At 42.6% G+C, this 16,413-nt stretch overlaps 2 protein-coding genes across 3 annotated transcripts; one reads left to right on the forward strand and one right to left on the reverse strand.

The window, feature by feature from the left end:
• The first annotated feature begins 56 nt into the window (after nt 1-56).
• Nucleotides 57-2,439, forward strand: MRPS18C (mitochondrial ribosomal protein S18C). Its single transcript, XM_066318036.1, has 6 exons — nt 57-137; nt 252-313; nt 1,305-1,388; nt 1,811-1,868; nt 2,181-2,240; nt 2,320-2,439. Exons 1-6 carry the CDS (start codon nt 86-88, stop codon nt 2,394-2,396), a joined length of 393 nt encoding a protein of 130 aa, XP_066174133.1. The 5' UTR covers nt 57-85; the 3' UTR covers nt 2,397-2,439.
• ABRAXAS1 (abraxas 1, BRCA1 A complex subunit) lies at nt 2,424-8,951 on the reverse strand. Of its 2 annotated transcripts, XM_066318034.1 has the most exons (9): nt 8,838-8,951; nt 7,665-7,755; nt 6,752-6,788; nt 6,225-6,291; nt 5,327-5,520; nt 4,620-4,739; nt 4,229-4,313; nt 3,638-3,746; nt 2,424-3,492 (listed from the first exon to the last, which is right to left on the reverse strand). In XM_066318034.1, the coding sequence occupies exons 1-9, from the start codon at nt 8,922-8,924 to the stop codon at nt 3,065-3,067; spliced, it is 1,218 nt and encodes a 405-aa protein (XP_066174131.1). In that variant the 5' UTR covers nt 8,925-8,951; the 3' UTR covers nt 2,424-3,064. The 2 variants fall into 2 exon arrangements, with proteins under 2 accessions (XP_066174131.1, XP_066174132.1); XM_066318035.1 differs by lacking the exon at nt 7,665-7,755.
• Nucleotides 8,952-16,413: the final 7,462 nt, after the last annotated feature.

Genomic DNA, 16,413 nt, shown 5'->3' on the forward strand with positions numbered 1-16,413 from the left:
TCGGGAAGAGCTCGCTGCTATTGGCCAGCGGGCGGCCGGCGGCGGTGACGCGCGGGAGGAAGTGACGGAGCGCCGTGCGGGTGTCATGGCGGCGCGGGCCGTGGCGGCGCGGAGGCCCTGGCAGCGCCTGATTCCTGGTGCGTCCCTCCCTCTTCCTCGATCCCCTTTTGTCCCGAGCGGCCGCGGGGACATTCGCGTGTCCGGGCTGTTCCGCCGCGCCGCCCATAACCTTGTCGCTCTCTCTCTTGCAGCGGCGGTGTGGGCGCGGCCGTGCCGCCTGCAGCATGAGGGGCAGCCTGAGCGCTCGGACCAGGTGAGGCTTCCCTGCCCTGCTGTCCCGCTGCTCCCCTCCGCAAGGCACCAACGCTTTGCGCTGGTCGCTGTGTGGCTCGGACTCCTCAGCCCCCGAATCCCTTGTGGGGAGCGCAGCGCAGAGGGAGGTCATCAGGCGCGGGACGTTAAGGCCTCACGGATCTATATTCCAATATTTAACTAGAGCCTGTTAAAGGTGCTGTCTCCGTAAGTCGGATGTGGAGCCAGCGACAGAATAAGGACCAGTGCCTATAAACTGAAAACGCAAGCGATTTCACCTCAGTGTGAGGAAGAACTTTACCTTGAGGGTGGCAGAGCCCTGGAACAGGCTGCCTATGGAGGTTGTGGAGTCTCCCTCTCTGGAGACATTCCAAACCCCGCCTGGACGTGTTCCTGTGTCACCTGCTGCAGGTGACCCTGCCTTGGCAGGAGGCTGAACTGGATGATATCCTAAGGTCCCTTCCAACCCCGACCGTTCTGTGAATCTGTGAAAAGTGAAAAAATGCCTTTCATATCTTGTAGGAATTTGGTGCTGGGTATATTCTGAAGCTTGAGGGTTTTAATCTTTGGAAAGTATTTCTGAATCTCTCTCTTTAGAAAGTGTGTGAGCACACAGGAGCTTCCTCAGGCCATTTGCTTTGAAATTATTAAAAAAAAAAAAAAGATTCTTGGGACTTACAAGACAGAACTACTTTTGCACCAGCTTCTGTAAATTTCGACTTCAAGTAGAAGGTGTAAATACTATCTTACTGAATGATTTAATAGAGTTGGTAGTGTCATTGTTCCTGAAATATAAAAGGCTGTTTATTTGTGAGAAGTCTTTTAGATTGCAAGGTACCAAGAAGTGAGTTAATCAAGTTACTGAAAATCTTTAATAGTGCACTAGATATCTCATCTGGTTTCAAAACAAATACTGATTAAAGGATTAAAAGTAACAAATGTTCTCTAGTTTGTTGTGAGGCTTACAGATGTTAATAATTCTCTGATTTCAGCCCATACAAATGGAGAACCCCTATAAAGACCCTCCAAAGAAATGTGTCTTATGTGGAATAAACGTGGACTATAAGAATGTGCAGGTGAGTTTGGAAATTGCTGTCCTTGCATTACAGTAACTGCTTTACTTGCTTTAAATGTGTGTGTAGGAAATAATAATTTAAAAAATCCGTTTCTATGTGTATGAGTTTAAAACTTAAGACTAAGAATATGTGCAAGTTAAGGGCCAAATAATGTAGTTGTGCTAAGATGCTAATCTGCTAAATATGTGTGAGAACTTTGCTGTTTAACAAATGTAGTCCTTGGTTACAATTCAGCTGCCACAAAGCATAGAAGTTATTCTATAGAAAATACTCTCTAGCTCCAAACTGTACTTTTTTCTTCAAGTAGAACTGAGTTTTGGAAAAACAGATGAGAAAATGAAAAAACAGAATGCAAGTAGTAACATAAAGTCCAAAAAAGAAAAGTTCTTAAACTGACTTTGATTTTTCTTCATTTTAAGTAGCTTCTTTCCCAGTTTGTTTCTCCGTACACTGGCTCCATTTATGGCAGGCATATCACAGGTATGTGAAGTATTAATTTAAATCATATATGGCTTAACAATAATGTTTTTTGAGTCTAAGTAACTGTGCATCAGCAGTCTTTCTGAAATTAACCAGTCCCAACTCTATACATTTTGTAATAGTATTCCCCTGACTTAGTAACCTGCATCAAGGAATTAAAATATCCCTTAATTGTATGTGTTTTGTATTTAACAGTGTAAGTACACATGCATTTTTCTAGAAAGACCTAATCAAAGCTAAAGGGAATTGTCAGTAACATACCTTTCACCTTCTAATGACATGCTTAATGTTGAAAAGAATTCATCTCTTTAGGCTTGTGCAGAAAAAAGCAGAGGGAAATTACAAAAGCCATTAAAAGAGCTCATGTATTTGGTAAGTATGATTTTGCTTTTGAGTTTTCTAACTCAAGGCTACTTTTCTACTAAGAACACCTCCATTTTTTTTTTAACAGGATTTATGCCAGTTATGTTTAAGAACCCACAATTTCTCACAGACCCCAAGCTACATAATATCAAGTATCCAGAGTGATATACTGTACAGAAATAAACAATAAAATGATGTTTCATGTTTATATATTTGTTTGCTGGAAATGTGGTTTGCTAGCATCATATGTGGTTGACTGAGGGGTGGATGTCACTCATTCTTTTACTTTTCTTCACGAAGTCTCTGAAAGTTATTGTCTGAAGGAAGATTAAAGCAGTAATAGAAACTGGCAGCTGCATGGACCCTTCCTCTGCTCACCAGTCTTGCTAAAGCTCAGGTGGCTGTTTTTTCCTTTGCTGGGTAAGATGGGGACACGTAAAGGAGCACTGGTTTCCTGAGGATAAATTAATGTATTTAAACTGTGGCAGTTCATGTAGACAGCTCATTCTGTTAGATGTTCATTTGCTGCTCTCTGCATCTTCTTCACCAGCAGCGTGAAGTTGTGTCACTTTGAGGCAGTGTGTGACATGCTTCTCTGACTGACAGCATCCTGTAGCATAGTCTTTGAACCCTGAGAGAGAGAGGACAGATGGAACTCTGGAAGGCAAAGTGAGGGAATGTCATCTTGGACTTGCCTATGCCGAACAGGATTCGTGCACTGGGGAAAAGAAGGCAACCTGCAGAAATGCCCCGTTACACACATCAGTGCAGTGCAATAGATTGATACAGCACTGGAGTGCACCAGCAGCAGCTTCTGGTGTGAAGTCATCAGATCAGAAAGTAGGAGAGTGGGAGTATTCATTGGCATCTCTGTTTTTTTCAAACATATCCTCATCTGTTTCAGTGCTACTCAGTGTAAGCTTCCTTTCCTGGTCACTGTCCTCTTGGTCTTGAAGTGGTTCTTGGTGAAGCTGCAATGATCTGGATTTCTTGAATGACTTTGAAACTGTTGAGGTGCCCCTGAGTTTACGTTTGTTTAGATGCCTTGTTTCAGCTAAAGTGAAGTCCCTTTCCTCCACCATGAGAGTCAGTTTGTCCATGACATTAATATGGTGGTCTATGTTACAGCAGTTCTTGGATATCTGTTGGCCTTTGAAGGAAACAATGCATGTCTGAAGTCCAGAATTGGGGAAAAATGTTTGCAGTGCTTGACAAAGGAGAACATTCTCGTTTGGCTCTGCTGGGTGTTTTTTGTCTTCTCCTGAGGAAAAAAAAACAAAGTCAGCATTTCAGAACCTCTTGTACCACTGCTGTTTTGGCTGCCTCAGGTTCAGAAGTGATTTCTGCTTCTGCCACTTGAGTCAATTTTGGAGGGACAAGGCTTGCATCAGAATTGGTTAACTTACCTGAAGAATTTCGTTGTTTTTTCCTCTTTATTTCTTCTTTCAATTGGCTCACCTCTGCTAAGAGTTTCTCTACAGATCGTTCACTGACTTCTACTGTAATGCATATTTTCTGCAAGAAGAAGAGAGTGTTGATGAGATTAACAGTATTCACAGCAGCTGACTTTAAAGTTGTTGCAAAATCCTTAAAGGTACTACATGGTTAAGTTGGACACAAAGTAGTAAAAAGTTTAAGTAGTGATTTCGAGGTGGATTTGTCAGATAACTTAAACTTTGTAATGAATGGGGTGCAAGATGTTTCATTTGATCCCATCTAGGCAAAGGAGATCTAACAAACTACAGGTAGTACTCCTTCAGCACAATCCTATTGTGAGAATTTATTAATGAACTTGAAGATTGAGCATTGTACTTTCATCAAATGGGAACTTAAATCCTCAGCTCTGAGAATATAGTGTGCAGCACAGTACATGGAACTTGCTGATCTTTCATTCTGTCCGTGTTTTGGACATGGCTGTGTCTTCTCATGCAGTGCAAGATGTTGTAGCCCTTGGCTGCCTTGGTTCTGTAGAACTGCTGCAGGCGTGCCCAGCTTACCTTCAGTTCCTCCTGCAAGGTGGCATACATCTCATTTATCTTATGAACCTCTTGTAGGGACCCATCTTCAAGGAAGAATTCTGACCTGTGGACCAAGTAGAACTGCAAGTTAGTGATCCCAGTGCTTACTTAGTATGAGGTTTAGTGAGTAAAGAAGTGGTTTGAGCTTCAGTGCCAGGTGCCTGTGTTGAGACGGCTCCTGACAAAATATGGGACTGAATTAATTTTCAAGTATGCTGGAATGGTAAATAACTGTACAAGACAGGTCAACAAGTGAGAAAGGAATGGCTATAGCATTTGCAAAAGCACTTAAATGCATTTATAGAAAGGTAAGTGCAGCTGTGGTAGAGAGAGGCTCCAGCTATCAGTAAGTATGGTAGTTGTGTTGTACCTGTGTTGTCTCACGGCTCTCACAAAACCAGAGGACACACAGGAGCCAGACACTGTTCTGTAACCTTGCTGTTCTGCCATGCCCAAGTTGGTCACCACCAAAGGGACTTTCTGGAAAAGACTTAACAGGCAGAAGAATGAAAACATGATCTATTAATATCCAAAGGTCTCTCTTTGAAAGCTAAATGCTCTCGACAATTGAGGGTCTGAGGGGAGGGTTGCTGTATAGTTAATCCTTGCTAAACATATTACATCACATACAGATGAGGCTAAAGGCACACTCCAGGAACAACCAGAAGCTGAGCAATGACGGTACTTTTCCCCACTTTCTGACTACAACACACTAATGCAACACTTGCTTGCTAAGCCTAGCCCATGAGCAGGGTTTCTCTGAAGATAAGGTTAATACCAATTTAAATATTTTGATGGACACCATGTATGGTTGAAGTCCTGTAAGCAAAAGAATTTGATCAGGAGCAGCTTATATGTGAATAAACTGACAGTGTCTGCTTAGTGATGCTGGTGCTATAGATAAAAAGGGCAATCCCAGAACAGAATTCCAGGGTAAGCCTTCAACTGGGCTCTGGCAACATAAGGAACAATCTTATTAAAAGTTTTAAGTTTAAAAGGTAAAATAAACAGTGTTACTGATTCAGTTGCAACAAAGTAGAGAAACTTTCAGCTTTTAGCACATGCTGGAAATATTACCCTTCCTGAGGCCGATGTAGGGCGTGTTCCAATCTGTAAGTAGAGCAACTTTCTGTCATCACACTCGAGGTTAAAAGGAGGAATACGAGCCCCTGATTTGATAGGTGTGACTGCAGGTTTTTATGAAGAACTCTTTCCCGGAATGTCATGGTCTGGTCTGTGTTACGTCTGAATTTGTACCATCCTATTACACTCTGCAGGCAGAAGAAAATTCACAGTTACTGTTGAGTCTTGGTGTCCCTGAGTGTCACACTGGAGCAAGTTTCATTCAGTGCAAAGTCATGTCTGAATTGTTTGCTAGTAGGTGCATAGTCAAGCAGTTAACTAACTTGAAACCTTTAAAACTTCTAAGCCTAATTCCCATCTTCTTTCCTTCAAAACCTTCAAAACCATGTGTCTGTTTCTGAGCCTGTATTCAAGAATTCGTCTGTATTCAGAATTGGTCTGTTTCTGAGCCTGTATTCAAGTTGAAACTGCAAGCTGTCTTCTGTTTTGTTTGTTTCTTTTCGGCTTCTACTTTCCCCTTGTAAAACTTTATTCTGTGGAAAAGACTGATTTTTTTTTTTTTTTTTATGAAGTAGTCCTTGACCACTTATGAGCTGACCTCAACTGACCTTAAGGTGGAAATTGGTGCCGTTCCTTTGAGATCCTTGAAGTGTTCACTTGAGAAATTAATAATTAAAAATGAAGTTGTGACACATACTTAGGCAAATCCTAGTAAAAGATAAGCGAAACTGTTTTTTAAAAGAGGAAAAGGATGTAGCTGCCTTGACCAGCAGCATAAGCTATAAAAGGTTTAAAAAGAGAAAAGAAAAAACCTTGACACTAGAGGTATCCAGAAGAGCCTCCAAAATTTGAGTGAGCTCCTCAGAATGCTTTAGATTTGAAAATAAAATACCTTCTTACAGCCTGAGAGTATTTTCTTCAAGGCAAGTTCATTCAGTTCTCCTGCAGAATTATAAAAGCTAGAAGAAAATTAGGACAATTAGAGGGGAGGAAATTGGATTTGAAACATAATTGTGGGAATCATCTCTTTTTTCTTTTTTTTAAATTTTTTTTCTTTTTTCTTTTTTTTTCTTCTTTTTATTTTTTAATTTTGAAATAATGTTATTAAGGGTGAGGGCTTAGAATGCATGGAATGCTTTTTTTAAGTGTATTGACATTGTTCTGTAGTTTATCTGGTATCATAGCTCACCCAAAGATGCAGTATGCCTTGTCTTTATTTCTGTATACATAGACAAAAAAGACATAAGGAACCAAAATAGTAATAACATAAGGCATTTTGCATCTGTCATTCCAAGAGGTTGATACACCTACTATAATTACAACTGGGTGATTTTCTCAGGCAATGTAAGTTTAACTCTTGAAGACTTCAAGTTAGCGTTAATTTTAACTTTTCACAATCTGCTTACTTAAGATTCTTACCTGAACAACTGGTAGCATGGAATATGCTTCTGTATGTCTGGAAAGAGAAGGTAATATTACTCCGGGTTCATCAGCTCAAGCTCTGTATTTCCCTGCATGCTTTGATCAGCATGAAAATGATATGCATGAAGGACCAAGAAATAATTCTATATAATTTCTTAAAATTGAATGCATTAACATAACATAAGGTGAAGAAAAGAAATATTTAAAATATATATTCTAATTAATTTTGTCAAATGTGAAGCGAACCACTTACATAAACTATTTTTTGTATATTTTTCTACTTCGTCAATTGAAAAATCAAGCTGGTACTTTATATTTTTCTCATTTTTGCTGGGTGCAGGAGTAGTATGAAGGATTTCACTTGAGTTACTCAGTGTACATCCACTCCAATCACATCAAGAGGACAAGGAAAAATACATCTGGCATCTGCTTAGTGAAAATTATTAAGGACCTTGCAGCCTCCACACACAGAATTTTATAAGCTCCAAATAAGCTCTAAATATTGCTAATACATAACAGTTCACATTACTGATAGACCAAGCTTTTCCAGGGCAGCTGTAGTCTAGGAAAGTTTGTGATGTACCAAAACAAAGGTCTAAGCCACATGTTATGTTTAATGTAACAAGATATTTGGCAAAGAGTAGCCATTCAAGGAACTAAGAACTATTATTTTAAATTACTGGGGTTTCTGCAGTAAAGTTGTAAATTTTTAGCAGTTAAAATGTTGCAAAATATCCCTGCCATGTTTTTTCAGTTGTTCGGTTGATTTTTTTTTTTTACATAAGGGGTGGCTGTAGGATTTTGGAGCTTTTGATCTTGCCATAGAGTTTAGACTGCTGTCCCTCAAAACCAAAAGCTGTCATTTACTGCCCAAAACCAAGCAGGCTATGAAAAATGCAGACACACTAACCAATTGTATAAACAACTTCAACATCATCCATTTGGGAGTCTGTAATGCTGTTCTTGGCTTCACCTTTCACATCTCCAAGGAGAAAACCTTCCTTTAGAGGGGAAGAGGAAAAATAAAATCACATTAACAGTAGCATTGAACTCCTGCTCTCCTCAGCACTGATGTGGCCTCACCCCTGTCAGTTTTGGGTAAGAAAAATACAAAGCTATTAGAAGGTGTCCAGAGGAGGGCTGCAGAGATGGTGGGGAGGCTCTAGAGGGGAAGGCACAGCAGGAATGGCTGAGGTCACTTGGTCTGCTCAGCCTGGAGGAGAGTGAGGGGAGACCTCATTGCAGTCTGCAGAGAAATGGAGCGACAGACACTGATCTCTTCCCTCCGCCGGCCGTGACAGGATCCGAGCCAACGGCATGAAGATGAGCTGGGGGAGGTTTAGGTTGGATAGCAGGAAAAGGTTCTTCCCCCAGAGGGTGTACGGGCAGTGGAACAGGCTCCGCACGGAAGTGGTGACAGCACCGAAGCCTGGCACAGTTCAAGAAGCGTTTTGGACAGCACTCTTACTGGCATATGGTGGGATTCTTGGGGTGTCCTGTGCGGGGCCAAAAGTTGGACTACATGATCCTTGTGGGTCCCTTCCGACTCAGCATATTTTATCATGATTTTGTCTCTAGTAATAAGTGTAAGTGCTGTCTTCAGGAGAGGAAAAATGCTGTCAAAACGAACTTTTTTTTTTTTTTTTTTTTTTTTTTTTTTTTTTTTTTTTTTTAAGCAGAGTGGGTTCTCACTCATTTTTCAATTCTAGCCCGCAGTCAGAAAAAAAAAAAAAAATCCGCGGCGCGGCAGTGCTGTGTGCCGGTGGGTTTGCGGTGCTGCCGCGTTCCCCGAGCCCGAGCTGCCCGCCGGGGCTGGGGCCGGGCGGCCCGGCCAGCGCCGCGCTCGGCCCGGGGCGGACACGGCGCCGCAGCCGTCGCTGGCCCCGTTCGGACACGGAGCAGCCGCGTTTCTCCGCCGCTCGCACACAATGCCGTTCCCGGGCGCGGCGGGGCGGGACAGCCCCGAGCCCGGGCGCTCTCCCGGCAGGGCCGGGCAGGGGAGGCCCGGCGGCAGCACGGCCGCGGCGGGGGCGGCCCGGCCCTCCCTCCTCTCCCCCCGGCCCGGCCCTCCCGCGGCACCCACCGTGTCCGAGTCGGTGCTGAGGTGCTGGAAGGCGAGGGCGCCGAACACGAAGCCCGAGAGCAGGGCCGAGGTGCTCTCGCCCTCCATGCCGGCAATGGCGGGACGGGGCGGGCCAGCGGGAGCCCCCAGCGGCCGCCGGCGGCAGCGCCGCGCCCCGGCCCTCAGCGAGCGCGGCCCGCCGCAGCCCGGCCCTCAGCGAGCGCGGCCCGCCGCAGCCCGGCCCTCAGCGAGCGCGGCCCGCCGCCTCTCCTCAGCTGAGAAACGCGGAGTTTGGAAAGGTGTTCTCGGGAGAGGATGTTCTCTGGCGTTTCATCTTTGTCTGCTTACAAGAAGGGAGATTTAATCCGTGAAACAGTACGGAATCAATTCGGTTGGAAAAGACCTCTGAGACCATCAAGCCCAAGCCGGGCTGAGCACCACGGTGTCAACCAGACCACGGCGTTGAGTACCAAGTCCAGTCTTTCCATAAACACCTCCAGGGACAGTGACTCCACCACCTCCCTGGGCGTCCCGTTCCGATGCCTAATCACCATTTCTGTGAAAAAATTCTCCCTAATGTTCAACATAAACCTCCCATGGTGCAGCTTAAAACTGTAAGGTAGCAGCTAACAAGCAAGCTCTGAGTGATGTCCATGTGTTAGAAAGATAAATTGGTAGAATCGTCTTTTTAAGGTTTAGGACTGGACACGGTTCAGTGGTCTCAGCCGGGGGAGACTAATAAGTTTGGGAAGGAGGATGCCCACTAGGTACTGGATACAAAGAATGCGGAATTTAGGGGCAGTTCAGGGCTTTGTCCCGAGGATGATTGCTCTGGCCATTGCTCCCAGTCCCCTGCCTGCAAGCTCTGGGACGAAGGGAAGGATCTGTGCTGATGGAAGCACCTCACTGAGTTGCGCTGCAAGTTTTAGATTGATGCTTTCACCAAAACATCAGCGTTTAAACCGAGCTGCCGGGCCCACATCGTCCCGCTGGGAGTGTGGGTGGAGCAAGCTGTGCTCCCATCTCCGGAGTAGGAGCATTGTATCATGCCAGCCTGCAATGTGAAAAGGCATGGATGGCACCGGCCGAACTCCTGTCCATACCCAGGCAGTGCCTTTCGAAACAGGACATGCGGTTGTGAGTATGTATGGAGGTGCATGGCGCTCTTTGTGGGGAGAAATCTTCTGAGTTAATAACCTAATAAAATGAGATGAGGATGTAATAAAATGATAATGCTTAATAATGATCTGACAGCAGTAAATTGTACCACTTCTTCCTCAGATATAGACTGTTTGCATAATGCGTGGTTTTTTGAGTTGTCACATCTTACTTCTTTTTAATACTTGTAGTAACATTTTTTCCCCTGTTCTAGCAGGTGTTCCTGACATATCAGCCAGAGGAAAGCCTTAGAAAACAATTTCAGGAAGAGAGAGTTGCAAGTGATGACATTCTTTGAAATATGATCAGAGATCTGGTCTAAAGGCTGCAGGAGTTTTACTCCTTTACTTCAGGAGAGCAAATGTTTGATTTCATCCCTCATCAGGACTATGGGTAAGCACATTCTTAGCCTTAGATGTTAATTTCCTGACTCTTGAAATAGGATGTATGGACCTATGGTCTTTCAAGAGGTATTTCCATGCTTTTTAGGTCTCTTTTTTTTTTTTTTTTTAAGGTTGCATGTAAAAATAATATTTTCAGTGCATTTTTTTCCCTTAAATTCTTTTTCGAGATTTAGAAGGAGAATGGTTAGTTCTGGCATATTTACATTTAAATAAAATTCTTTAAGTATTACTTAAAATACATGTGAATGATGCCAGTATTTAGAAGGGGAAAAAACTGTTGTGATTCTTAACTAATGTTACAGTGGAGAGAGAGACCAGGTAAAACTTTCGTTTCTCAGCACACTCATAAATGATCTAGATCTCTGAATAAGGGGATGACAAGTCTCTGGATGGTACAGAATGATGGACAAGGCTGATGGGAAAGAGCCAGCAAGCATTTCTTGCAATGCAGACCATGTGTATTAAACAATTGGGTATCAAGTACAACACATCTAAAGGGATATATTACAACAAGTGATTCCATTATGGACCACATTGCTGTGGTAGAGACAAGAACAGATAACATGACAAGCTTCTATAGCTATTTGGGAAGAAAACGTTAAAACTGGACAAGAAATGCTGACCCTATTCAGGAATTCTCCCAAAGGACCCTGTGCTGTGCTTGCAGTCACTCCTAAGTGAGAGCTGTGAAAAAATTGTATGCATTTAGTCAATGCAATACGTGTTAGGCATTGACAAATTAATTTATTGCATTGAGTATCAATGATACACAAACCATATACAAGACTTATATGGACAATATGTGAGAGATGTACTGACAGCCATGCAATGCCTACACATCTGTGGGTACTTTTACATTGCTGAGGCAAACAAATGTAGTCAGAACATGTAGTGGGTTTCTCTGTTTTGAGATACAAAGACTCAAGCCTGTTGTAAGCCACAGGAAAAAAAAAAAAACAACCTTTCTGTATTTGTTGAATTTATCTTGTGCGGAAACAATATTGCTTCTGTGGTCAGAACTAAATGTGTTACAGTCATCCTAATGAGTGATACAGTAGCTAGAGATACATCTTCAGTGTTTTCGTAATTGTCTGTTGATGGCCAAAGATAAAACATAACTAGCACAATCTTACTGTGGTCGGATATAAACACACTCCTGTTTGGTGGCGTAGAGGAAACCTGTAGAGACTTAGAGAGCAGCAGACATAGCTCAGAGTGAGAATGCAGAGGAGCACATATTTGCACTTCAGTGCATGAAGACAGTATGTTTTCCATGAATAAATATTGCACCTGATACTGCTTACCATGCAATAGGTGACCTCTAAGGTTATTCTGGCCTTTTGGAGGTTTTTCCACAAGTAAAGCATGAACCTCAGCTGTGATAAATATCAAAACAAAACTATCAGAGATTATTTCACCCTTGAGTAGCAATCAGGTAAGGAGTTTGATAAATGTAGGGTTGAAACATTGAGAAGACAAGCAAAACTAAAAAAGGCTTTTTGTTATTGTTATAGCTGGTTAAAGTTTAGTTGAAAAGGAGATGTTCTTAGTAGTTTTCATTGTGAGTGCACATCAGAATTACTGGGGTGTACAATGTTCTGATCAGTCCTGTTTGAAGACTTTCTTATCCTGCAAAACATAATCCTGGTATCCCTGGATGTTAAGTGATGCTGGTAAATCAGCTCAGGTTTGCTGTCTGATTCTGTGTCATTGACTTACAAGCTTTTCTAAACAGATCAGTCTGCTTTGTAGCAGGGCAAAACTGACAGAGAAATATCAGGGAGCCCTGCAAATGGAGTCATAAGAATAGTTTTAGCAATAGTAACATCTTCCTGTGCCTAATGGCAATGTCAGGATATACTGCTGGATGCAAGCAGCTTTTGGCAATGTTGCTACTCCAAACAGGTAAAAATTATATCCTGTATATTTTCTATAAAAAGGATCAAGTAATAGAAAGTTAACCTTGGTTGACAGTCATGATCACTGTCATTTGGCTCAGGTAGAAATACCTCTTTGTTAAGCCCTAGGGAGTGTGTAACTTCAGCATCTGAAACACCACCTGGCTGAAGCTGATGTGCCAATGCTGCTTTGGAGCAGTATCTGCTGGGGACATGTGATGTTTGGGTGTTCTGATAAGAAAGGCAGGCTGCAAACTCTCCCCTGACATCCCCTCGGAGTTGCTGGAATGGTTGGACAGGAAAGAAGCAGACCTAGAAAGAGTGGTTGCCAAAATTTCTGTGACTGCGTGATTCTTTTTTTGAAGAGCTTGGCAAGTGTTATTTCCAGGCTGTGTTCCCTCTGTATATCAGAGAGAAGGCAAAATCATCCATAGCGGCACTTCTTGAAAGCTGTCACCTCCCACTGCAGATTTTTGTCTGTTCACAGTGCATATGAACCTGCTTAAAAGCTGACTGCTGTATATCCACTGCTGTGCATGAAAGGGCTGTTTATACCTGATTTAACCATTCTGTGTTAGGCACTACAGATAGACACAGGTCAGTGCTGTGTTTGCTTCTTCTTGCACTGAAAAAATAAATGGGTCGTAATTCCGGTTCCCTCCGACAACTGTCAGTTAGGCAATAGGCAATGTTTTGCAATATGAAATTAGTAGAATGACCTCAAGGGATCTAGAAACTTAGGCAGTTGATGCCTGTTCCATCTCCTTGTCATTTCCCTAGGAGATCAGGAATTGTTTCAAGTGAATTTCTTATGCTTGTGGGTGTCAATTTGAGATTCATCAAATTAAAGGGAGCTTTGCTCTTGGATTCCTCCTGTGTCACCCACATCACTTTCTTCTAAGTTGGATTCCATTCTCCCAAATGGACAGAGAGTTTTGCACATTCTCTGGTGGCTTTTCCTGGCATTCCTGGCATATGGGCTACTTCATCATAAAAAAGTGCTTGTGGTTATTTGGTCTAAATTCATCAGCTGTTATTTACTGGACCTTACCAATGAGTGCTACATTCTGTTGCTGCAAGTTTATCTGAATTATTTGCAATACCTTCCCACTTCTATATAAAGCCTCTCTCACAGATTCGAGACAGATGTGATTGCAGCAAGCTGGCTGTTGGCGAGAGGGACAAAAAGGGCAGAAGAATGACATGCAGAATCTCTGTTTAGTCAGTGGATGGCACAACTAATTCTGAAAGAAATTATTTTGTTGAGGAAATTTATGTAGCCACATTACATACTGTAGTTATTCAGCTTAGTGTTGGATGCATTTCTATTCACATTGGAATTTGACAAAAATGGCATTTCATGGCTCTTCTGAAGAAATTGTCGTCATCAATCAATAAATAAATAAACAAACAAATAAATGTAATGGAGTGCAAAAAGCTATGCCAAAATTCTGACTAAAATATAGGAAGCTATATTATGAATTGCCTGGAGAAATAAAGAATTTCGTTTCTTCTTCACATCATGAGCAAGTTCATCACATTCATTCAGGGCGGAGATAAAACTGAAATCCATATTCACTTCTATAGCAGTCTCAAGTGCTTTGGAGTTAAGACATACAGTGCTTAGACCACCATGTCTCGGTTTGTTTTATGCTTATGGTCTCAAGAGCAGAAAGATGCTTTAGAAGCTTTGGCAGCCATTTTTGGCAGAAATTTAACAAGATTGAACTCCTTGGTCATGATTGGACAAGTTTCAGTACTCAGGTTCATTCCTTAGTGGGTTTTGGGACTATTTTCCACTGAATTAGAATTTTTATTCCATACTATTAATAGGTAGACATGCAGAATCTCCTTCATTTTGGTGTCGTTCCCAGTTTGGGTGGTTAAGGTGCAAGTTTTTTGTTTGTGTGTTTGATTGCTTCTTTTTCTCTCCAAACCACATGACATCAATGGTAACAGAATAGTAAGAACATCAAAATGGTTTCCATTATTTTGGGAGGCATAAAGTGGATAAAGCAAATAGTAAATGTAAGAAGAGCCTTGGCCATATGGAAGAAGAGCCTTGTAGTACCTTTGGGCTGGATGGTTTGACCACCTCAATAGAGAGACTACTACAAACTCTTCAGTCATTTCTTTATATGGTTTCACAGGATGAGAAACGACTCTCCCTTATCTAGGAAACTTCTTCCTCCCACCCAGCTGGTGAAGTCTATCTTCCCCTCTGTTCTCTTAAGAAATGATCTGTCTTGTGTGCCTAAACTTACTGCTGAGGCATCCCACCAAGTGAGTCACCACATCTTCCTGTTCCTTGCAATACTTCACTTTGCCCACCTTTCCTGCCTCAAATCAGGTCCCAGAGATTACCTCCACCCTCCACCCACGGGGTTTTTAGCACCTGGACGATGTGCATACCGATCCCCTGCGCCGAGGCTGATGGCAGCTATTCACAGACACTGCCAGGTGGATCAACGCCCTCTCCTCCAGCTCTCCACCACAGGCCACACTAGGGAATACGTGTTAGCTGGGCAAGCCACTTGAGGAAGAGACCAGAAAGCAGAATAAGGAATGGTAGCTAAAGAGAAATGGGTGAGCAAAGCTGTTTTACAATGGAGCATTTTTCCTAGAGAAGCCTTTTTGAGGGGCAGCTGAGAAATAGTGGTTAATGGTGTACCTGGCAGCAGCAGGGTGGAGAGTGAGGGGCTTTAGATTGCTGCTGGGAGAAAGAGCATTGGGAAGGCAGGAACATTTTTATAAAAAACAGTGAGGTTTTGTAGAGGATACAGAGGGCTTGGAAGGCGGGCAGCAAGCGGCGAAAATGGTAAAGAAGGTAAAGAAGCTAAGTAATGAAAAGATGCAAAAGAGCAGTTATATTGCTGGAAAAAATTGCAATGTAGTTTGGAAGACCTGAGGGATGCCATGCAGCAGCAAATCTGAAGGTACAGAGGCTACTGGACTCAGTGTGTGGCACAAGAAGCGTGCCATGGATTCCCATGGGCTTGTGAGTGTCGGCAGTCTGCGTGCTGGTGCCTTGGGTGCGTGGTGTAAGTCAGAGGTGGTGCAGCCCCCTCTGGCATCTGTGCTGCTCTTACTGCTTGGACAGTGTTGGGTGCACGTTTTACACAGCATCTTTGGGGCTGCTTCCATGTTTAAGGAATCCAGCTGCTCCAGGACACAAACCAAGCAATGGTACTTGGGGATGGGAATGTTTTAAAAGGACAGCCCTGGCTTCAAACAAACACAGCAATGTAAGTATTGGCAAAGGGAAGATCTTTTGTGGACTGGCATGTCACTGTCTTGGAAGCTGTGCCCTAAATGCTCATTCCACCAAGGCTGGGTAATTTGTTCTGTGGCAAGGCTATAAATGAGCAGTTGGTGGGCTCCCCTGAGGTTCTAGAGTTATTCACCTTTGTATTGTCTGTGATGCACACAAAAAGGCAGGAGAAGGGTGGCTGTAAGGGGTTGAGCTGGGTATTTTCTAAAAAACACTGAATTAAATTACTGAAATTTGATAGGCTAGAAGGAGAAACAGGATTATCTATTGCAATTCCATTCTGCAGTTGAATAGGTGCAAAGATAGATGGCTTGTTACTTCACCACAGTATATTTTGTAACCCTGTAATACAGGCTTTTTGGCAAATTTCTGATAGAGTGGGGAGAGCAGGTTTATTAACTTGTCAATCCTTGCCTGCTGAAACTTGCATCTTCATTTCATACATATTATTAAAAAATAAAATAAAATAGAAAAAGACTGACTTGCCCCTCAAGTTTGTTTCATTCATTTGTTCAAATATCAGAACAAGGCTGTTATCTCACCATGAAATAGAAAATCTGACTGAATAAGTCACAGTCAGTTGTGTAAATGTCAGTTGGAGAAATGCTTCGTGTGTATTAATAAGATTTAGAAGAGAAGATTTTAGCCAGTCTAAAAAACACACCCACCTGGTTCTGTATTGTAATTTATTGGCAGGACACCTTGTGAAAACCAGTTGTCACATTGACAAGGCTCCTTATTGGCAGCATCTAATTATCTAACATATAATATTACTTATCATGTTTTTTCTTTCTTTGCTCATCCCGTGGTGAGCAAATGCTTATCAATTACAAGGAAGTGGGTGGAGTTAGGGCGGGACAAAAGGT

The sequence above is a fragment of the Sylvia atricapilla genome, chromosome 4, assembly GCF_009819655.1.
Source record: "Sylvia atricapilla isolate bSylAtr1 chromosome 4, bSylAtr1.pri, whole genome shotgun sequence".
NCBI lineage: Eukaryota > Metazoa > Chordata > Aves > Passeriformes > Sylviidae > Sylvia > Sylvia atricapilla.